Genomic DNA, 24,213 nt, shown 5'->3' with positions numbered 1-24,213 from the left:
GAACGTTAGCTGGAGATGGGCACCAGCACCTCCTGACCCCACTAAGGGACAAGGGTGTAAAGAAAATGGATGGATGGATGTTTTAGCACAAGCTGAGCTCAAATTACTTTGAGAACTTGCGTTTTGTTTCGACATCTCAGTCATTCTGAAACACGTTCAGACCCGTTTTGGACAAGAAAGCGTCTGTTTTTCCTCTTCCATCCTCTTCTGTGTTCCACTTGAGAATGTAATGAGCGATTCACCCCGGTGTAAACACCAGGTTTCATCCCAGCCCCACATCCAGCGCCTTGTAAAAATATTCCCAACCCCTCAACCTTTTCGTATTCCAACATGTTGCAACCACAACACCCCTCAGTGTGTGTTATTCGGATTTTATACGACAGAACAAGAAGCAGCAAATACATGTGGAGTGGAAAGTAAAATAAAGTTACTGGCAGTCAGAGGAAAGGGAAGTTTGCCACAGTTTTCTAACCGTATTTCCATTCAGTTGTCACACGAATTTTGGGCGTCCATTTAATATGTCACAAATAAAAATATTCCCATCTACAGGTTTGGAACCAATCAAAAAATAATTTAGTGAAACAGAGACAGTCCTCCCCTCTGAGCTGGAGGTTTGGATATAAACAGTTTCATGCCTCTGGTAAAGCACAAACCCATTTGACAAATGTGTTTTCATCTCTCCATTTACACACTAACTGTTTCTCGCAAAAACAGCGTAAAAGAGTTTTTGCTAAATCGAGTACATTATTTTGAATTTTTAGTGTTTCTATCAACATTTCTAGTGCGCAGCTTTAAAATGCACGGATAAAATGTCTATAAAAACACAGCTTCCTATTAATGCAACTTTAAGTAATTTTATGCCTATGTAATGCTCATTCCAGAGTGGCACGCTGGCAGCATTGAAGAAAGTATAAAGTAACTTATTGGTAACTTATTGGTAGTCCAATAAAATGCTCTCAACTCACATTTTCTACCAAAACTGAGTGCCTGAAAGAAGCGAAGAAAACACATCTCCTGAAATGTTGCAGTAAAAACTTTGAGCTCCACTTTTAACTGAGGGTAACAAATGCGGCCCAACCATCCAGCAGCTGTGCATGGGTTAGAAATATAAATAGTTCTTTGTGTTCACTTCCACAATATAACCGAACCACATGATGAACCCTTGTTGTCTGTGCTCATCGCCTGAGGACACAACAAGCACTGGAGTCTTGAAATCATCAAATTTGTGTGGAGCCAGAGTCAAAACATTTTACAGTCTTGTCCTCTCTTCCAATTTCTCTATAGCGTGGCAAAAAGAAGAAGAAAAACTCAGAAAGAGAACAACTTGTTCAGAGAAAGAGTGGAATCCGTCTCAGTAGCTGCATTTCCATTACAAATGTACACAAAACTTTGTCAATATTCCACTATTGTAAAAAATATATATATATAATCACAATTTTGCAATCGCAGTATTTCCACTAAATAAGAAACGCAATTAAAATCACATGTAAATAAGCTGGTTGACGCGACAAGTCATTAAAAAACATGCAGTGCCATCATCCTCCAAATGATGCCTTCTTCGTATTTTCCACCAGTGGTAACATCCGGTTGTTGACCATGTGACTTGTGTGGTGGGAAAAATCATTTCCATTACAGTTTTGCAAAATTCTGCGCATTTTCCACCATACTTATCAGTATGTGAGGGTAAACTACCTGAGGACAGCAGCTTCCTGCAGCAGTCGGAGTGAGCGTTCAAGGCTGCCAGGTGGAGAGGAAACATCCCATGGACTCCTCGTCTGTACAGAGAGATGGACAGCATTTTTAATGATTAGAAACCTGCCCTGGCGACGAAAACACTTGCGGACAAGCAAACGCCACACCTTGTGCAGTCCGCTCCGCTAGTGATGAGCGTGTTTATGAGGAGTTCGTGGCCGTAGCGGGCGGCAACGTGAAGCGGGGTGTTGCCGTCCTTGTCCATGCTGTCGATCTCTCCGCCTGAAACACAAAGGGTGGACGCTTGAAGACAAAAGAGCAGCTTCAGGAAAGGACGATGAGCAGAGCGACAACCCACCGTTCTGGATGAGGGTCTGTGAGCGGGTAAAGCGACCGTGAACCGCCGTCATGTGAAGAGGACTCTTCCCGTCTCGGCTCTGGTTGAAAACAAAGCAAACAAGGATTCAGGTTTTAACAGAACAGAACTTTTACTTCAACTGAGCAGCGTGTCGTCCGTCCCTAGGAGCCTGGCTTTACCTGCACGTTAACGTCAGCCCCGTTGTTGACCAGGAACTCCAGGCAGAGCGCGCCGTGTGTGGAGGCAGCAGCGAAGTGCAGCGGGGTGAAGCCTTTGTTGTTGGGCTGGCTGACGTTGGCGCCGTAGTCGATCAGCTCACTGACGACGGCGTCCTGGCCGTTGAAACAGGCGACATGGAGCGCCGTGTTGCCAAACGCGTTGGCCTCGTCAATCTGTTGAGGAAACGTGACCGTAAGGGCAGGGGTGCGTGACAGAAGTGCTGACTTACAGGCAACCTGCTAACTTGAAAGAAATGTGACTTTGTAATTCGACGCCTCTGTCTCTTTAAGAAAATTCTGGGTTTTCTGAAACTCCGCGTTCAGGAAACCCTCACAACATCACTCCTCTACTAATAATTTCACAAAGTTTTTACCAGCGTTTCACTGAGAAGTAGCTTGTACTATGGGATAAGGAAATGATCCCATAGTACAAGCAAACAGTGTTTGCTAATTGCTGCTGGCTAGTCTGAAGGAGCTGAGTGGGGAAGGGAAGGGAAGGGCTGCTCTGTGAGTTGGAAGCTCAGAAGCTTGGAAACCACATCTCACAGGATGAGCCTCAAAGGCAGATCTATGTCCACCCAGGCGTTTTGCACAGCTGAATGGTTACCATGGAGATTAAAGGATTTCTTAGACATCAATGAAAGAATCATAGTAACACTTCAGGTATGTTTTAGATGAGGGAATAACATTATAATACGATGTAATGCTGGAAAAAAAAAAAAGTACATTTAGCATGATAATGCCCCTTCAAAAAGATGGAGCTGCCAGATTTGTGTGTCTCGGTCAATGGTTACCAAATACAACACGAGCTTGACTTGAAGAATTATTGTAGACGTTTATATTCAGTTTACGTCACAGGAGGAGGTTGTAAAAATCCAACGAGGTTACTTGTTTATTGTAAATGGGTGGAATCCTGTAAATATGAACTGAAACACAGAGTGGAAAGGCTTCATCTGCCCTCACCTCTACAGCCAGGTTGAGCAGGTGTTTGACCACGGACAGCTGTCCGCTGGACGCTGCAGCGTGGAGAGGCGTGTACCCCCGCTTGTCCTTACAGCTGATCTCTGCACCCTGACTCACCAGCTGACGCACTACTTCCAAATGACCTGCAGGGGGCAGCAGCACACAAACCGAGTCGCACCTGAATAAGGTCTGGGCTTGAACCTTTTTCTCAAACAGGAGTCGGATCCTGGAACTTTCTGAATGATTCAACATTCATGCTCTGTTTTAGTTGAGAGCTCCACTAACTCCAGCCTTCGCTTTAGCTAGCAGACACAGCCTGACACGCTGAGAACTGAGATGGAAGCACGTGATTGTGGTCATTTTTCTGATTATCAGCAGAAAAAAATGACCAGGACATTTTACTGAAACTGACTTGAAGGCAGAACATGGAGAGAGAAAAAAGACCTCATTATAAGAATAACAGTATCAGACATTAACGTCACCTACTGGAAGACTCAGCCAGCCGAATCTAGACTAGCCAGTGTTAAACATTAAAGCACAAAATGGCTCTATGCTGAAAAATAACCAGCTTCAGATTAAAAATGAGGTTTTTATTATTTACTGGCAGCATGTTTTCCTGTTTTCTCATTTTGAAATAACAGATTGAAGTCCTTGAAATGTGTGGCACAGTTTGATCTAATGAAATTGTTTCATATTTCTATTTCCAATTTTGAATTTGTGTCTAAGAAGGAATACAGTGAGAAGAACATAGGAGGGGAATAACGGGAAGAAGAAAGGAGGAAAGGCTATAAAACACTAAAAACAAACATTTTTAGGCTTGCATTAATTAAAAAAAACAGCAATAATAATCTTTTTACACATCTTGGACAGGAATAAATGTGACATTTAGTTCTATTAGAAAGCGGTGAGTTGGTCTCACCCATGAAAGCGGCCCAATGCAGCGCCCGGCCGTCCTTCTTGTCGAAGGCGTTGATGTTGGCTCCTTTAGCGAGCAGCAGGTTCACCATCTGAGGGAAAAGCAAGCAGAGGAGGAGGGATTGGTAGGAACAACATGATGAACAAACACAGCTCGTCTCCCGGCTCACTTGTTGCATGAAAACTGTGGCGGACTTGTTGTTGGTGGTGAAACAGCAGATTAATTTGAGCTCCGGCACATTTCTGAATGATTCCGTCAGAAATGAAAAGGCACCGCCCACTCCAAAACCCCACCGATACAGCTGCTCTCGCCCACCTGTTTCCTCTATTCATCCAACCAACCAGAATAGCAACAAAGGGCCGCTTACATCACAGCCGCCCTCTTCAGGAAAACTGCACTGGAAAAAGCTGCTTCAGTCTGGACTCTGCCTGCAGTACCTCTGTGTGACCGTTGAGGGCGGCGTGGTGCAGCGCGGTCCGCCCGCCGCGGTCCGACACGTTCACGCTGCTCAGCAGGGGGATGATGACCTCGGCGCACCTCAGAGCGTTGTTGGCGGCGGCAACGTGCAGCGGCGTCTGCCAGTTCTTGTCCCGCGCGTTCACGTCTGCAGAGTGTCGGATCAGAACCCGCACGGCGTCCTGGAGGGGAAGGCGAGACAAAACAGACCGGAGGACGACTTTAACCAGAGTCACTATGGAAAACAAGAGGGATGATGAAGTTAAAGGAATGCGGATTATTTATTAAGATTTGTTAAATGGCAGCACGATGAGACAAAACGTTTCACTAGGCCTGACGCAATAAGCAATAAATCAAAAAATTTTTTCTCATGTCTCTCTCTTTCTACCACATTGTGAAAAAGTTCAATTTGTATGAAGAGTTTTTCGGTCAGAATAAGTCGTAGCAGTAAGAGACTGTTTACTAGCTGCATTTCCATTGACCATATAATTGCGCAATTTGACGTATGTAATATAAATTGGCTTAATGGAAACACACCAAATGCATAGAAACTCTCGTTTTCTACAAAAAGGGATGGGGTGTACTTCTGGCCATGTCAAAATAAGTTCATTAGTTCAAAACAAAAGTTTTAATTTAATTATAATGTAATTAAAATATCGGATATTAAATTGGGTTTTTTGAAATGTTTAAAAAAAAACTTGTTCATTTCATAAAACTGAAATGAAAACACCGGCGCAAACCCTTGGAAGGACAGAAATTGTGTCTTTTCGACGTTAGCGGAATATTAGCTGTTTCCATTACAAATGTGAGCTAAATTCCGCAATTTTATTTCCATTAAATAAGAAACGCAATTAAAATCAAACGTGAATATGGCTGAATAAGCCATTAAAAAACACGCCATGCCTTGATCCTCCAACCACTTCCTGTCGTCTTCTTCTTCGTGGTTTGCACCAGTTGTTGATCACGAGCAAAACAAAAAAAAAAAGCAACTCCATTGCATTTTTGCGAAATTAAACAATTATGATACGGCAAGAAAAACCACCTCATCCCAGCGGCAAAACTTTTTATAAAACAAAAAAATACTTTTTTTTTTCTAATCACAGTGTTCCATTAAGCAAATTTATTTTCAACACGTCAAATTGCGCAATTATATGGTCAATGGGAATACAGGCAGTGACAAAGTCGTGTGAACTTTTGTAAGAGAAGTGCAGCTACTGCCTGAAGTGAAATCAGACCAAACTCTGTTTGTTTCAGAGAAGTTTGGTCTGATTTCTTTCCAGACTGTGAGAAAAGAAGTTGTGTAAATCTTTTTACTTGATGTATGTAAACTCGTGGCTCCACTTGAGTGTGTATGTGTGTGTATGTATTTGTGTGTGTGTGTACACTCACCTCACTGCGGGATGCCACGGCGCGATGCAGAGGGGTAAGCCACATGTTATCTTTGGCATTGACTCTGGCCCCTGCAGCATGGAAACATTCATGTGAACACGGTGCTGCTGATCTGCACCTTCACACATCAATATGGCTGTCAGATGGAAGAACACACTGCAAAAACTACACCAGCCATGACGGCACACACACCAGCTAGCTAAAGTAAGACAACTGTGTGTTTCCTTTTTCATCTTGTCTCACATTTTAGATTAAGAGGAAAAAAAAAAAAACAAGGACAAACTTAGAAAAACGCTTTCCATAGTAATTCAATCACCAGATATGTAAACTGTGAAAATACTTACAATTTAAAGTGAATATCTGAAGCTAATCTGCTACACAAGTTCTTTAGTGAAGAACATCAAGAAACACAGGATGCAGAGAAGCTATCAAAGGATTTATGCTTCTGAGATCATTTAATAATAATAATAATAATAATAATAATAATAATAATAATAGTTTTCTGTAAATATTTTAACTTCAGGTTCATATCATAAGTGAAAAAAGGCCCTTGCAACATATAACAGTAGATGGAAAATGTGAAGGATGAAGATCAGAGTGGATTTCTTACCGGAGAGGATGAGGAGCTCGATGATCTCTGCATCTCCCAGGAACGCTGCTGCATGCAGCGGGGTGCGTTTCTCTGGATCCTGCAGGAAAACCAGCAACAAGTCAAGATGCAGCAGGCTCCAGAAAAACAAGCACCCAGGAGAAACCTCAGAGGGATTAACCTCTGAACCAACAGAACCATGCTGGACTCTGGACAGAAAACAATCCACTTCTAATCACATAACCAGCCCAGAGCTGTGCAGACCGCAGTCATGTTTGGTAGAATATTATGCCATGCATGGTAGTTGTGCATGTTAGTCGTATTTCTGGCCTGCTGGATTAACCTTCACAGCCCCTCATGCAAACATTTAATGTGCATTTTTAAAGGCCAGGATGTTGGGACGTTGTGATGAAGGTAAAAATGTGGGTTAACCATAATCAATATCATCATCACTATATTCACTAATAATAGCAAAGCTGACCTGTTCTAGCCAGAACACTTTAGCAGCCTCTGATTCTGCTGTGTGCTAAGATATATTAGCACATAGCTAATACCTCTTGTTTTTTAGTGGAGTGTTTTTTTTTTTGTTTTGTTTTTTTTGATGCACCAAATTGAAAACTTGGGCCTATATCAATATTTATATTATGGCCAATAACTGATATGTACCAATTTTATGTACATTACAGTGGGGGGAACAAGTATTTGATCCGCTGCTGATTTTGCAGGTTTTCCCACTTGCAAAGCATGGAGAGGTCTTTCAGTTTTATCATAGGTACTGTTCAACTCCAAACTAAAAATCCAGAAAATACCCCTAAATGATTTTTAAGTAATTAATTATTCATTTAGAAAGTAAAAAGGTTGTAATTTATCATCAGAATCACAGTAACAGACCCAGAGGTACCTAGGAATCGCCGTCGGTCGGTAAAAGCCTGACCGGTGCTTCAGGTTAGCACCGAGATAACACATTATCTTCTGTTGCTGTTGACTGTTTCAAGTTTACTTTTTGAAAATGGGACATTACACATCAATTAACATTTACATATAAATGCATGAGACTATAGCCAAAAGGCTAGTTTCCATCTCTAGTCCCATCAGCAGGTTGATGTACATGATGTTTAAAAATAATAAGAAGAAAAAGAAGCCTCAGATACTGCATCAAAAACTCTACATAAAGTAGAAAAGGAGCTAACTAAACAGTTTTTTGTCTACAAGGGCTCAATACGTAGCAAAGCATTAGCTTAAAGGCGCTAAAAACAGAGGTGCATACGATACAGTTAAGCTATGCTAAGCTAAGCAGGCTAATTGTGCGACTAGAAAAAATAGTCACTGTAACAAACAAACAAGTCTACTACACAGTTTTCACATGCTAAACAGATTCATGTGTTTTATTTTGGGTAAATAAATAGTTTTACTGAAGTTTTGGCCTGCTGTTCACTGGAATCTAAGACTGCAGCTCATTTAGTGCAGCTCTAATGTCCCGTCCTTCTGCAGTTTGTCCCCCTGCCTGGCCTCCCTAAGTAAAAAACCCAGACTGATTGGAAGACATTCCAAGTGACATTAAGTCGCAGTTCAGAGGTGGATGTTTTCAAAAAAAAAAAAAAAATCAACCTATTAATTAAAAAAAATAAAAAACTCTTCAAAGTCTAGCCTGAACCATGTGTTAGTACTGGAGCTGCTCTGACAGACCAACCGAAACGCTCATCACAGAGTCTGATGAAAGATCCTTCCACTCACAGGAACTCTGTGCTTTTTTTTAAAATCGACTCCTGGTCAATGCAGGCTGGTAAAAGGTGAAGTCGGGGTTCATAAATCATCTCTACATCACAGGAGTACAAGCGACAAAGCCCTGTTTACCGCCGGGTTACTAAAACATGCTGCTCGTCCTCCAGCTCCAAACAAATCGGTTGCTATGACACCATTTCAGCAGTTTACATGGAACAAGGTGCTAAATGGAGCGAGCTACACATGGCGGGCTGACGGATCTCGGGAGTTTCAGCTGACGGACGTCCTGCTGGACATTCGGCCACAGAAACAAACTGAAGTGGAAAAGTGACAGCCGGCCCAAGTCCAACCCACATCCGCTGCAGCTCAGCTGCACGAGTTGCCTATCTATAGCCAAATTAGAGCATGTGTAAATAAACACACGCTCTCAACTGTGGCCTCGCTGACCTCTGACCTCCCGACTCAGGAAGTGAGGGGGCGGGGGCGATGGATTATCTCCTTGAAAGTTGACTGAACTGGAGCTCCTGAAAAGCAGCTGCATGGAGACACTTTTAACCTGACGTGTCTTCTTTCTAACATACTTAAAATGTTATTTTTTCTTGTGTTTGATTTTTTTTAATGCAGATCTTGTAGAAAATCCTTCATGCACAGTTTGAACAAGTGGAAGAGAACCCAGCCCTGGTAAGATGTCAGTAGTTGGTGATGTGAAACAGTGAGAGCATTTCAAAATGTATTTCGCCTTGTTGTGACTTAGAACCTTGTAAACTGAAAAGCAGCTGAAACACTGAGCTCCTTTAAACCAAGGCTAAGCACCCAGCTGCTTGGAGCCGCCGTTCATGAGCAGCAAACGGAACAGATTTGATTCTGATTCATGATTTTGATGATTTGACAAAATGTAACGTTCATTTCCTGTTTGCTGTTATGATGTAAAGAACTTTGTTGCCTTGTTGCTGAAATTTGGTATACAAATAAACTTGATTTGATTCAAAGACGCAGCGTTATGTAAAATCAACGTTTTTGAGCCTTATCTCATGTTGTAATGTTATTCTCCCGTGGCAAACATTCAACTGTCCAAAACACCTAGGTGAACTCAGTTCTGCCTTCAAGGATGAACTGCCACCTGACAGAGCGCACCTGCCCCACTCAGCTCCTTCAGACTAGCCAGCAGCAATTAGCAACGTCTCCTAAATTGTTAATAGAGGAGCTGTGTTGTGCTGACTTCCTGAAAGTGGAGTGTCAAGAAAAACAAGTTTCTTAAAGAGACAGAGGCTCAGTTACAAGGCGCTAAATTACAAAGTCCAATTTCCTTTAAAGCTATTTTTGATGTGTACAGCATTTTTGCAAAACTGAGGTCAACATTACTTAGTTGTACGCTAAAATGGCACTATGTGCCTGGAAAATACATAATACTGCCCCTTCAACCTGTAGAAAAACATAAAAAATTTAAGTGCTGCAATATCCCAGTTGCATAAGTTTGTATCTAACACTTCAGTCATTTTTGTACATCTTGACTTAATAGTTGATATCTGATAACTCAATCTTACAAATGTGCTCCAAACCTAGAAGACTGAGGACAAATCACCGCACTGTTTCCATCTTATGCACTTTGTTGCTATATTTTGACTTCACAAACCAAAAATAATTTTTAAAAATTGGAATCAGCGGGTCAGTCTTTTTACAGATCGCCCAGAAAACTGTTAGTGGTTCAACACGTAGCCCACAGATTTTTCTTTTGTCTGTTGTAGTTCAGGACTTTGACTAGGCTGTAATTTTCATCCTACAAAGCCATTATGTTGTTGATTTGGATTCATGCTTGATCCTCAACAATGTATTCGCTCCTCATCTCCGTTTTTTGGTCAACCTTGACTGGCATTTATTTACAAAGGGTCATAACTTCATCCACTTATATAAAACAACTTCCAACTGAAGTAACCTCACCATGATGCTGCCACTGCCATGTTTCATCGTTAGCATGACATGTTTCAGTAGCCAAACATAAGCAACGCTTCCTGACAAGTTTTTAGTCTTTAGCTAATGGATGCAAATATCAGGGGGAAAAAACTACAAGAACAGCCAAGTTTTATTTCAGGTTCATCACAATGACTGTATATTAGCTGGGTACAGAAGAGTCAATTTAACAGACTTCTGCTACCAGGTTATTTCAGCTTTCTATTATTTTTCTTTTCTCTCTTTTCCGCAAAACGCTGAAATTATTTGTTATGGTTTCACTTTTTAATGCCACAAAAGCCTGGCGTCGGCAGCTTCCCGTGAAGCCCTGTGTCCGTGTCACTGTGTGTCCTCACCAGGGCATTGATGTCTTCAGATTTGTATATAAGCATTCGGATCTCTTCAGGGTCTCCGCTGAAGATCGCCTGGATAAGAGGAGGCTGGAAGGGAGCGGGGGAGAGAGAAAAAAAGAAGAAAAAAAAGAAAACGGTCACATGACTTGAAGCACAAACATTTCTCTTAAGCGCTTTGTCAAAGTGAGGCGACATGATGAGAGCGCGTGGGAATATTTCCTGAACTTTACAACAGGAATTCATTCCTCCAGTGTTGCAAAGCGCTGGAAGTTACTCGGTTTAGGAAAAATATTCCCATCCCCTTTCCTATCTTCTCCCAAACAGACAAACCACTGTGGAAAACACATTGTAGATACAGATCAGAAAAATAAAATGCTTGTGTAGAGAAACTGCCTTTGTGAAAGGCGCGACGTGGAGGTCACATCTACAAGGCCCTTATTTTTCTTTTCAACATCACAGACATGAGGTAAATGCAGGCCCTCATCACTCCTCAGGAGACTGAGGAACACCAGAGACAAAAGGACGGCAGCAGGCTAACTGTGCTGTCAGGAATGTCGAAGCGTTGCGCCAAAGCAGCTCAGTTTGTAAGTTTTTCAACCTGCTGTTTTCTCAAAAAAAAAAAAAAGTCTTAAATTCATGTAACTATAAATAAGGCCTTAAAATGTCTTACAAACTCATTAGACAAAATTTAGTGAGCCTTAAATAAGTCAACCACAGCTCTTCAGACTATATGCATGACTATTTAGTCTCGTATATTTTATTTTGTTTATATTTGTCACACGACGTTTGAGTCAGGCAAATGTTTGAGTCCCACGCAAACATCCTCATTATGCTCTTTAACTCGAGGCAGTTGAGGCTCCTGGTAACTAGCAGCTACTTACTACAAGTAACTAGCGGTAAGTAGCTGCTAGTTACTAATTTCAGTAGCTACATAGTTAGATTTGCTAGTTTACTAGCATCTAGCAAGTCTCAATAGCTAGACTTGCTAGCTATCTCACTGAACTGCCTTGTTGCTTAAATGTGCTATGCAAATAAACTTGACTGATTCGTTGGTCTAATGAGTCTTCATAGCTATCCTTGCTAGCCACCTAGCAAGTCTATCCTTGCTAGGTAGCTAGCTAGCTTCTGTATGCCATGGGTAAGTGCAAATTTAAAGCCAGTTGGCTAGACATGTTCTTTTTCACCACTGGCTCACTTCTGCTGCCAACCCATACAAGGGTAACTGCATTCTGTGGAACCCCCCCCAAAAAGACAAATGTTTAAGCTAGGTACTATGAGGGTTAAGGCTATCGAGAACCATATGTTGTGTACTACAGCAATATCCCCCAACAACGCCAATATATATAGTTTTTTCATTCATTCCAGGCGGTATTAAAATGTCTTCAATTTGACTTTCTGAAACTTGCTGATAGCCCTTTTCTGTTTTCAAGAAGAGAACAACACCTTCCCTGTGGTGTTCACGGCCACAGTAAGGTGAGATACGTTGAGGTTTCCAGAAAAGCTCTCGGCTTTGAAGTTACTCTATAAAGAAGAAAAAACCAAAAACATAACACTGTGGTCAGGGTACTGTTAGCCTTAATACTGCCAAAGTACCGACATGGTGAAGCATTGAAACATTTTTGTGCAATGCGCTAGCTCAGTGGTTGAAACTTTTTAAAAAGGACCACTTCAGTAGAAACTAATGTTTTCCACCATCTTCACAGGCATTTTAGATTCTTGTGTTTTGTCATTAAAAAGAAAAAAACTCAGAACCGCTCCTCCTTGTTGTTTGGGTTGGGGGGACTCCAACCCAAACAACAGGTTGGAGTCCCCCCATCCCGTTGTTTGAAAAGGGGTGCAGGTTGGAGTCCACCCTCTTTTTTTTTATTTTGGCAGGGAATTAAATTTTTGATTGTTGATTCAATGTTGCATGACTGTGTTTTCGTGTTTAACGATGTAAAGCATTTTGAAATGCCTTGCTGCTGAAATGTGCTATGCAAATAAAATTTGATTTGATTGTTTGATAGCTTGCAGCAATTTTAAACATTGACACGTTTAAAATTGCAAGTATGAAGAAAAATGAGCAGAACCGTTGAAAACCATGTCGATTTTTATTGCCAGTTAGCATTGTTATGAGTTCATCTATATATGCAAGACAAACTACTAATATAGAAATATTTTTAATCTTGACCCCCTCCAAAAAGACTCTACAGAAAAGGATTAAACCTACTCTGTTAAATAATTAATAGCTGAGCTCAGGCTCACTTTACTTCCTGTTGTATTTCTGCCACCAGCTGCCTCACTTCCTGTTGCACAGTCTCTCCTTCTCAGAAACACCAGAGAGGAACCGATCGCAGAGCAGCGTTTCACTTCTGCTTCAAACAGCCAGCGGTACTTCCTCATCGGACCCGTTTTGTCCCCCTGAAAGTGGCTGTGGCGTGGTGAGATCATCACGCTGCTGGTGGACACAGCGGAGCCTGACCGTACGGCGCCAGCTTTAAAGCAAACCAGAGAACAGGTCGCATCAGTTACCACAGCTAGGAATTCAAAGAATTTGCTTCGTCTTTAGATTTTATTTCTAAAAAAAAAATAAAATAAATGAATAAATCTATAAACATGTTAAAATCTTGGCTTCAACATGTGTGACATATTTTGGCTGTAAAAAGTATGCAAAAAAAAGAATCAGTGAGCAGAAGCATTCAGCTTATTTCATTCTTCCTGCAGATTGGTCACAACGAAAGGAAACGTCTGTGAGCCAGTCAGCGTCTCTAAACGTCTCCAGGTGTTTCTGGAATCCAGCTCAACTATTCCAGGTACAGACGGAGGAATGTTCTGGAGCCTCTCCAGATGTCTTGTCTGTTTCTTTCTCTTTATTTTGGTCAGTCCAGCAGAGCCAGAGGTGTGTCCCACTTTCAGGTCTCTCCACTTTAAAAGCAGGTTTCATTTCAACACCTCTCCTTCTGAGTTTATCTTTACATTCTTCTGTCTGCACACACCGACTCACAGCATGATGCTGCCACCCCCGTGCTTCCCTGTAGGCCTGGTATCGTATTTACCATGTAACTAACATGCTTATCAGGAAATCATAAAATGTCTTAATTCATTTCATATGATCCTGAGTATGCACTGCACTTAATGATGTTCGATAAATTGATTTTATCGATTAATCGAATGCTTGGCTTTTAAAAATTAAATCTTTGGAAAATCTGGATTTTTTTTTTGTCACCATTTCCCTCTGTGGGTTTGCACAGTTCAGAGTGATGTCAGTGCGTCCTGTTAGACAAGCATGTCTTACAGCTTCTTTTCATTTGGACTTTGAATTCAGGTCAACTCTATCGCTGAATACAAGGGCCAGGCTTTGTTTGTTTTGTTTTTTTACGAGAACAAAGTTATAAGATAATGAAGTCGTAATAAAAAGAGAGCAAAGTCTTAATATTACCAGAATAAAGTCTGGATACTTTAAGAATGAAGTAGTAATTTTAAGAGAGCTCCAACACAAATATTATATTTTTTTTAAGTATTATTTAAGCCTTTTTCTCATTAAAATGACTTTTTCTCATGAAAGACGTTCTTTACATATTATGACTACATTCTTGTAATTAAACAACAGTTTTCATACAACTGACAGAAGGAATGTTTGAAATAAATACTTTTTTAAACCATTTATAATTTCTTTTTTTAGAAAAATGAAAAGGGCTGCACAGTGGCACAGTTGGTAGCTCTGTTGCCTTGCAGAAAGGAGGTCGTGGGTTCGATTCCCGCCCCTGGGTGTTGCTGCATGTTTTCTCTCTGTGTATGCGCATCTCTAAATTAAAATAGGTTTTGTACAAATCAGAGTTGTACATAAACACAAACTAGCCTAATTCACATCCAGTTCCTGTTGCTATCTCCTCCGCAGAGACCGGAATGCAGTTCAAATGTCACAGCTGAGGGAAAAGCTGTCGACATTTGGCAGACGCCGACAGCTTTGGGCTTCTCCCCTCTCGGCTCTACATGCATTCACATAACGTGGTGTGGTGGGTGACAGCGCTGTCAACAGCACTGCTCCCAGACTGTTCTGCAACCAGCCTGATACCTAAAGCAAGGAGAGGAGCAGAATGGAGCAGAGGCAGGGAGAGCGGAGGCCTGACAGGAAGTGACATCAGGAGTCTGGTTCATCTTCCCTGCAGGCCGCCCTGAACATAACAAGTCATTGTTGCAGCGGAAACTTTCACATATATACCCTGCCACCCCTTTCTCACACACGCACACACACACACACACACACACACACATATTTGTTATTATCCCGTAAGGACGGCTCAATGTGACCCAGATCCCATTAGAAACCAAAACAATAAGAAATTCTTCTCCAACATGCAGAGGCTGCTCGTTCCTGGCAGTTCTTATTAAAAACAGGTTGAACTAGAAAAGGACGACACAAAAGTTCAAATTGAGTCGGTCAGATTGGCTGAAATGTCCTGCTTTCGTCAAATAATCCACACGCTAAAGGACATTCTGCTTTAATTAGCTGCAAACTGTCAAATACCGATAATTTGGCACATCGAAAGGCTGGAAACAGACAACGCTTTATGACTGAAAGGGAAAACAGTGAAGCCGCTATTGATTAACCGATCGGTTGCAATGGGTATTTTGGGAAGTATTTATGAAGGAGAATTTGCTTCAAAGACGTTTGGCTCCAAACAGTTACTTTTATTTTATCTGACAGGAAAGATTTTTTTTATTATTCTGCAGATTCCAAAATCTGCAGATCTCTGGAAAATTGGCCCAAATTTTATTCTTTTTGAGAGATTGGTGATCGGCCAGAGAACTGCAATCAGTGCTACCCTTTATCTTTTACTATCAAATTTCTCCATCAAATTATTACAAGTAGCCTGATCATGACATATCGGACAACGCTAATCATTTTGAACCTGTAAACTTTGACAGGTTAAAAATGGGAAAAACCAAAGATGTTATGAAGGAAAGCAAAGAGTAACCATATAAATAAATAAGCATATCTAAGCTGCCGTCAGAACTGGGGATGCACCGATATGAAAATTTGGGCAGATGTTGATGTCCAATATTAATATTGCTGTTTTGGACGATAACCTATATTTACCGACATTATATACATTTATCAAAATGTACAAAATGTGCCACATTTTGTACATTTTGAAAATGGATGTTTATTTTTTTCAAAGTTTTATAATAATAATTACTATTATATTTCGAGCGAAATCAGATTTTATTTTACAGAGATTTTAGGATGGAATATGGAAATAAATATAGGTTGCTAATATCGGCCCAGTTTTATTTATCGGGCAGATACTGAGACGTTAAAAAAAAAAAGTAATATCAGCTGATACCGATGTTGGTGCTGGTATATCGCGCATCCCTAGTCAGAACCTCCAGAACTTTAGTTTTATTCAGCATGGAGGAGAGTTCTGTTCTGGAGGGCACAGAGAGCAAAGGGAAGATGAAGAAAAGCACACAAGAACACCAAGCCTGCGGGTTTTAGCTGAGTGCTGAGTGAAGGCATCCAGTTATCAGTCATCATCAGTTTGTTGTCTGAAAATAACAGGAAGTCCTGCAGTTCTGGGTTACACACACACACAGACAAACTGAAAGGGAAAAAAAAGAAAAAAAAAAGCAGCTCTTCCTTCCTTGACGACACATCTGATACGAGCGCCAAATCAGGGTTTCTACTGAGACATGTCCACCATAGAGCAGCTGCGAACGCCACTCTGCAGAGGCTCCCAAACAGGTTCAGAGACCTGTAGGATGGCTTTCTGTGTTCAGCACCATGAGCCCACATTTAAGCCACGGCATCAAACAACAGAGACAACGACTGCATCGTCTAACAATGCCAGCTTTCTCCGTCAGAACTGCCAGAGAGAAAAGTGAATAGGGAGGAACAAGCGTTTTATTCAGTTTGATGAACATTTCCGTGCTGAGTGATGGAGATCACCGAGGCGTTGCACGACCTTCGCCACCGAGGACGCTCCCGTTTCTGTTTCTCTGTGAAGCTACAGTGCTGGGAAAAAAATATTAGTTCTTTTGTTTTCGTTAATCTTTCAGATCGAGAAACTAGGTGTGTGACCACAATGATTAAAGATGCACCGATGCGATATTGATATCTGGATCGGTCCCCGACATTTAAAAATAAATTCAAGATCAATTATCAGTGACGATGTGCCTGATTCTTAAAGGTGGAGCTTTTAAGTCTAATTCTGTGCTTTGTGCTCGGAGTGACATCATGATTTATTATTTATTTTATGCTAAATTTAGAATTTCTAATTGCACTTTCTGAATCATCTGAAAGATTTGTTGCATGTTTATTTTAACATGTTTGACCAAGATAGTCAGCCTATTGTTAAATCAGTTTCAGTGTCTTTATTATTTATTCTACATTGTTTTACTACTAATTCCACTGACTGAACAAATAAAGTCGTGTTTACATGTTTAAGATTATCGTTTATGGCTTCAAATAACTACAAATAAGCTGCAGTTATTTGACACCTGCAACTTATTTGTTCCAGTTATCAAATACATTTGGAATTCAGTACATTTATGTCTGTGTTTCAAAAAAAAGAAGCATTTTAAGTCAATGTTCGGTGCTGTTTTTTCCGTATCGGATCGGTATCGGCTGATACCAGACCTCTGATATCGGTATCCGCATCGGAAGTGAAAAGAAGTGAATCGGTGCATCCCTAGTTACGACTCCCTTAGCAACAACATCTTCAATAAGATGCTCTCCACAACTGCCATGGAGTCTTTTTCCCTCCCTGTGGAGGAATTTTGTCCTGATCTTTTCTTGCAGCATACTTTAGCCGAATCATAAGTTTCTGAACACCTTAACAGCCTGTTTTAGATAACGCCCAAGAATCAATCAGGTTCAAGTCCATACTTTGACTAGACCACGTCGGAACCCGATTCTGCGAGAGCTTCAATGACGCCAGGCCGTTCAGGTCCAGACCGTCACTCTACCATCACGGCTGATGGCGGGTTTTATTCTGAAACGCTGTGTTAGCTCCACAGCAGCTGCAACGGGACACGCTACTTCTGAAAAGTTAAACTTTTTCATCATCTGACCCTTAAATATTTTCACAGAAGCCTTGGCAATCGTCAGGATGCTTTTTTTGGGACGCCCTGTTCCGCTGGGTCAGCAGTGGTTTCAGTATTGGAACTCTCACACAGACGGGGTAACTTCTTAGTGTTGAACTCCGACCTTTACTGAGGCTAGAGCTTTAAATGCAACCCCCTGCGTGAGTCACAGACACTCTTGGAGTTCCATGTTTTCTCCATTTGTGGATAACTGTTCTTGTTATGGTTCCGTAGTCACGCAGGCTTAAAAATGGCTTTCCAAACCCTTCCCAGACCAAACTCTGTCAATGATTTTGTAATGATTCAGGTCATCTAGATTGTCAGAATGAAGGACAAAACCCCAAAGAAGCCTGAAATTTATCAAATTCTGCAGATGAGTATAATTATGATACAAGTGAAAGCTTGAAGGAGAAAGTATGTCTCCTTGGGAGAAACATGTTATCTTTCGGCTGCTCATGAGTTCTCTATGTGGGATGTCTAACAGGTCAGCAGTGCTGATCTGCACTGAAGCAGCACTTTTATCATGTTTAATGACTAATTCTGGAGGGAGAGGTTATTCATAACGTGTCAGTCTAAGAATGCACCACTACAATGAAAATAGATCCTCTGATTAAAATAGAAAGTGCTTCAGGAATAATGTACAAAAATAATCAAGTCAATTTTAGATTAATATGTTGGGTGAAGTCATTAAATATTTGACACCAACTTTAAAAAGTTATTACAATGAATAAACAAACATTTAAGCAAGTTTTGGTTTGGTCATTTTGTTTTGGAAGAAACTTAAGCTCAGTCAGGGCTTTGACTGGACCTCTTCTTCAACCATCCTAGATTACACTGGGGATGTGATTGTTGTTGTCCTGTTGATGTTTCAGCTTAGTTGTCAGGTGACTTCACACTGGACTATCTTAAGACAAAAGTTGACTTATGCACAGCAAGGTCCCCAGCCCTGCAGCTGACTAACAAGCCCAGAGTATCACCACCCACCACCGTACTTGACAGCTGCTATAAAGGACTGTGTGATTATATGGTGCACAGCAGTAAGTTTGCCACCAAACTTGCTGCTGTGCATCATGGCCAAACGACTGTTCCGTTGTCATCTGTCACAAGGAATTTGCTCTAGTGGTGCTATAATTACTTCTGATGCAACTTTCTGCTTTCCCCACGTTCAGTCTAATTTAAGTGTCATTAATTTCAGCACTTAACATGCTAACTGGAGCCTGTAGGGGTACCGGAGCTCCTGGGGTTTTTTTTTTTTTTTTTGCAATTCTCTGAGAAATGCGTGGTCTGACCGTTGGTTTCTCTAAAGAATGATGAATTTCAAATATTTTTGGAAGTGTCGATATAACGCTTCCTCGATTTATGCGTGGTAAGAATTGCTTTTATGAGTTCATTGCTGATGTTTTCCACCTTAGGATTTTGTTAATACAAACCTGTGTGTTCCAAAGCAGCACACTGGCCTTTTCTAAAAAGGTGCTGCCACTCCCTAATGATCAATTATCCAATTACGTTTCACTGGAAACACCTGGGTGCTACTTTCCTTCTTAAATCCTATGAAAACAGCAGGGGTGTACTTAGTTTTTTTTTTTGTTTTTTTTTTTCATGCACATCTTGAACAATCTGGGAATGCATTGTTAAACTGATAATGACTGTGGGGAACCTTTTGTGTGTTTTTGTTATTTTAATGTTAGATTTAAACAATTTTAAAATCTGATAAAGACACTGTCATTTTTAATGTAGTCTGACAGCAGAATTGAAAGAAGGTAAACTAATATTTGTCCTATAACTCAATTAATTCAACAGGATTTGTTACTGCCAGAACTGAAACTCTACCAAAAATCTCACAAACATTAAACAATAGACCTATTTAAAACTAAATTTCCAATTCTCAACGACACTAAACACCAGCGCCGTATAAATAAAGTGGTGTGGCTTTTAGCTAGTTTTTATCTTTAAAGATGGTTAGCATTAAAAATTGAGGGCATTTTTTTTTCTATTATGATTTAGTTTTCTATACTTCTAATAAAATAAAGATTATGGAGTAAAAACTATTTTTTTTCTTTTTCAAATAGCAAAAGGTGTGAAAATGAGTCGCGTGAATTTAGCTAAGGCTAACTCGCTAGCTACAGTTAGCTGGTCTTCACTGTACTTTTTTCTCTATCATATTTTATGTATTTTTTTTATGACTCTTGCAAAGTTTGTTAAAATTTCGAGCCTTAGAAAATTACATTGTTTCTAATTTCATTAGAGTAACTTTTCACTTTTAAAGTCATGCACTGGTCTGAAGCTTCTGGATCCGGGCTATTGACTTGTTTTGTTACTGTCGGGACTCCTTTTTTAAAACAGATTTTTCTGTAAATCTTTGCAGAGAAGCTACACACAGAAAACACTAGAGTTAATTATATCATGTGTTCTTACAGGCGCGGTACTTTTGCGACCTGCTTCTGGTGGAAGGAAACAAGCAGGAAGTGGCAGAGCTCTATTAGGAAACACTCACACACATCATCACATCTTTGCTCATTTTTGTGCAGATGTCATGAAGGTGCACTGTGAAGTCTATATTTGGGTGAGAAGTACTGCTTCCGGTTTGGATCTTACAGTCAATGCTCTAGAGAGGAATGATAAATAAAAAGTGAAGTTGATATATTAATCGCATTTTAACGAGGCAGCGCATCAGTGATGCTGAGCTGCGGGGCTCGCGCTAAGCTAGCAGCGGCTAGCGGGTCCTACCTGGTCGGCCAGTTTCAGAACAGCCATCTCTGGGTCAGCTTCGTTTGCGCATCCACTCGCCCCCAAACCGCAGCACCATGCACGGTGCGATGCTGCGCCTCGCTCTGCCGCTACTTCCCCCTCGAGCTTCCTGCGGCACTACAGCCGATTGAAAGGCGAAGTTTTAGACCGTAATTCTCTACCAGGCACTCAGACGGGTGACTGTGGTGATGGTGAAGGCCGGTAGGAGCTCCACGGCCATCAGCCCCGCTCCACCGAGGCTATCTGCGGCAGGGCTGCTGAGCCGAGGCAGGCGCGCGGAGTCGCTGGGAGGCAGGGAAACAGGAAAAGCTTGACCCGCTGCTGTGAACGATCCACATTTATGGCTGCTTCTATTACTTCTGGTGCACGGAGGTCCCGGGCGGCTCTCGGAGTTTTGCAGCAACCCTCACAAACCTTCCTCGTCCCCGTTCTGCAGAAGCAGAAAGCTCCCGGAGAGGAAGCTAGGCTGCAGTCAGCTGAACGAGATCACACAGGAAGTCCTTGCTTCTCTCCTGCTTTCAGATGCAAGAGTGGAGGCGAAGCTTGCTAAGCATCACCAGAGCTGCAGCATCTCCTCGTTGCCGCCACCCAATGGCCAAACGCTGAACTGCAAACCCCAACAATAACTCGAATAGATTTCATGTTTGTTTTTGTTTTTTTATTGAAACATCAAGGCAGACATCTCAGAGGTCTACCGTCAGGCGGTCACTAGTTAACCTAAAAGCGACTCCTAATGTACTATAAAGAAATCCACACAAACAAATAAGACTACTGGAAAATATATAAAACCGATTACAAAAATACTCAAACTTAAAAGATTTTGAATTTTATTCATATTCTACCAAACTCAAATTGCAACCATCTGCTTTCAGGAGGTATGTCCTCATGCTTGCAGCACAGCAGCAGCATTAGGGATAACTTTAAGCAAGGGACATCTCCTAGTTCTGTTTTCATGATGCATTCCAAAGGTTATGAAGGAAGGAAGCAGATGGATGAATCTACTGCAGACACTGAAACAGTGTGACAGGAGGACTAGACTGTATGGTGTGGTGTCATATTTCATTCACAGATGTCATTCAGTGAACATTTTATTTCTTTTTGACCTACCGAGCCTTTGCTGCCAAAAATACTACCGATAGTTTGAGGAAACAATGTTCCTGAAGTGTTTGGTTTGGTTGAGATGTGGATTATGAGGTGTGACTTCTCCTACAGATAGAATCTGATCAATATCTGTTGTTTTTTCTTTCTTTTTCTTCTGTTTCTGGAGCTAGTCAAAACCAGTTTTTCTAAGAAGCCATTGCAGCCTCGCTATGGGAAGTACTTCACAGCTTTTTAAAAAAAATAAGCACACATCATTACTCTGCAACTGACACGACAGAGAGTTCTCCCAGAAAAACATTCCAAAAAGATGAGCAACCAGTTCCGGATTCTAATTCTATAAAATTTTCTCAAACTGCTGCTAAGGTTTAAAATCTTTTAACACCAGAAATCTTGCCAGATGAGTGGCTTTTTCTCTGGGTGTAGTGATAAATGAAATCGTATGTTCCCTGTGATGAACTGGGGGTCTTGTTTAGAGACATGTGGATGTAGTTCTGGTCTGCAGTTGTGAGGACAAAATTGTTCTTAAGTTGAGCTCTGCCAGAAAAGCTCCTCGTCCCCGATCTCATCTGTGGCACTCCTGGACAGGATCTTGGTATTAGTTGCGGGGGAGAGGACCTCTGATTTTGGAAACTTGGGACTCGTATCTATGCTTTTTGCAGATGATGGGTTTCTGTTGCCATCTTCAAACCACAACCACCACGTGAAGCAGCTGGGATGAGACAAAGTCTAGATCAGGGGTGCCCAAGTCGAGACCTCAAGAGCAGTGATGTATAGATACTTTGCTGCTCCAACATACCTAAGTCAACTGGCTTAAGTCGTTCTCTAGCAGTAATTCGGGTTGGCAGAGGCCTGGCAACAAGCCATTAATTTCATCCAGGTGTGTTAGAGAAGGAATGAATCTAAAAGTTGTAGGGTGGTAGCTGTCAAGGACAGGACTTGGGCACCCCTGGTCCAGCGTATTATTCCTCAATTGCAGTCCTTTGGGCTACTGCCCTGCATATTTCAACTGTCTGTTCCGAACTCCTGATTCAAATGATTGGATGATCTCCTCTTTAGCCACAAAGTGCTGCTGAAACCTGTTAATCACCCACATATTAAAGTCGGGTGTGTGGCAAAAGAGGGAAAACCTAATACATGCAGTGTGGTGGTTCCTAAGGATCGCAATTGAGAAACACTAGTCATGATTCTCAACCGTAAATAGGGCAGCTCAAGGGTGTCTGAGTTCAGTCCTCGAGAACTACCATCCTATAACGTATTGATGCATTCCTTCTCTAACACCTGGATAACATGAATGGCTAGTTACCAGGCCTCTGCTTAAGCTATTTGACCTGGTTGTATTGGAGCAGCGATGCATCTAAAAGTTATAGTGTGGTGGCGCTCGAGGCCTGGACTTGGGCACCCCTGGGGTAGATTGATTGTTCCTGGTTGGGGTCAGGCTCTGCATCAAGTGTAGGACCTTGCTGTCTTGTTCACAAGAGATGGTTGAATTGAGACAAAGTCTAGAATGAGACATTGGGGCCTGATATGAAGAAAGAGCAAACAAAAAAAACAAAAAACAAAAAGTGGTCTGTTCAGACCCTCACTAATGGTCCCAAAATCAGTGAAACAAGCAACCGGTATGAGTGTCCTCCGTCCAGGCACCTTCAGCCTTACAGATAAGATTAGGAGCTTCATCATCTGCTGCTGCTGTACATGGTCAGCGAGTCAGTTGAGGTCATTTAGAAATACGAACAGGATGCCTCCGAGGCACCTTCTTTTGGAGGTATTCAGGGCACATCCAGCTGGGATCAGACCCAAACCACTTTGGAGAGGCTATATTTGCCTTCTGGCCTGGGAACGCCTTGGGATTCCCTATAATGAGCCAAGGAAGAGGATGTCAGTTTCCCTCTTCAACCAGTTGACACAAGGACTGATTTCAGTAAAGCTGAAAACAGCAGACAGATGTACTGAATATGGAGAAACTGTGCCGTCTTTCTCCAGCTGGGCACTGCTGAGGTTTCACTTTCTGTCTTTAAGAAAGACAAACATAGCTGTTTGGAAACGCTCCTGGGAGTAAAAACCTTTGCTTAAAACCCGTTTAGACAAATGTTTTAGGCATATTTCAGCAACAAGCATAGTTGAAATTTCTTGACCCGAGGTTTTATTGTGAGGCTTTCTTTCTGGCATATAATTAGACCAGGGTCATTTCTCACTGAATTATCTTCACTAGTATGCCGTCCTGTGAATACTAACCTCTCCATCTGGTATGCAGAGAATGTCTTTTTGCATGTGATCCAACATTCATACTTATCTTAACCGTAAGAATCTGTACTTTTCTTGCCACCTTCTACTCTCTCCTGCATGCTGAACACAGAATTTACTTTCCCCCCCCAATGTTCAAAATCAAAACAGATACAAATACTTTGCAACAAACGTCCAAAAGTGAGCAAACTACACAAACGGATCAGAGAGGGAACAATATGGCCTCAGTTCAGCCGTCTGCAGGGAAATCTGGGTCAGAGAGTCTGTGGTGCAGGAGTGAGCTGAACTGAGGGGAGGGGGAGGTGCGACTCAGTTGGTGAATATGTGGAGGTTTTTATTTTCTTATTCTTTGTCGCTTTATTACAAGCTCATTTGCTACCCAGGACAGTAAAGAGAAGACAAGATCCACGGCCTTCTTCCTGCAGGAAGATGCAAATGCAGAATGGGAGGAAGAA

The 24,213-nt window shown here is 41.5% G+C and overlaps 1 protein-coding gene across 4 annotated transcripts in view; it reads right to left on the bottom strand.

Annotated features, from left to right (window-relative positions):
• Positions 1–20,995, bottom strand: part of ankrd44 (ankyrin repeat domain 44) — a 40,180-nt gene extending 19,185 nt beyond the window's left edge. For 2 of the 4 annotated variants that reach the window (XR_001659759.1, XM_016664559.1), the window contains exons 1-11: positions 20,396–20,995; positions 10,607–10,690; positions 6,603–6,681; positions 5,993–6,063; positions 4,585–4,785; positions 4,151–4,238; positions 3,232–3,374; positions 2,230–2,442; positions 2,051–2,129; positions 1,860–1,974; positions 1,693–1,775 (exon numbers count right to left, since the gene is read on the bottom strand). Coding sequence is in view for 3 of the 4 variants with exons in the window: in XM_016664559.1 (XP_016520045.1) it covers positions 1,693–1,775; positions 1,860–1,974; positions 2,051–2,129; positions 2,230–2,442; positions 3,232–3,374; positions 4,151–4,238; positions 4,585–4,785; positions 5,993–6,063; positions 6,603–6,681; positions 10,607–10,690; positions 20,396–20,422 (1,183 nt within the window). In the remaining variant the exon portion in view is untranslated. The remainder of the gene's footprint in view (positions 1–1,692; positions 1,776–1,859; positions 1,975–2,050; positions 2,130–2,229; positions 2,443–3,231; positions 3,375–4,150; positions 4,239–4,584; positions 4,786–5,992; positions 6,064–6,602; positions 6,682–10,606; positions 10,691–20,395) is intronic. The other 2 variants (XM_007578886.2, XM_007578889.2) reach the window with 1 other exon arrangement.
• Positions 20,996–24,213: the final 3,218 nt, after the last annotated feature.

The sequence above is a fragment of the Poecilia formosa genome, unplaced genomic scaffold (assembly GCF_000485575.1).
Source record: "Poecilia formosa unplaced genomic scaffold, Poecilia_formosa-5.1.2 Scaffold496, whole genome shotgun sequence".
Taxonomy (NCBI): domain Eukaryota; kingdom Metazoa; phylum Chordata; class Actinopteri; order Cyprinodontiformes; family Poeciliidae; genus Poecilia; species Poecilia formosa.
This window is presented reverse-complemented; position numbering and strand designations above follow the sequence as displayed.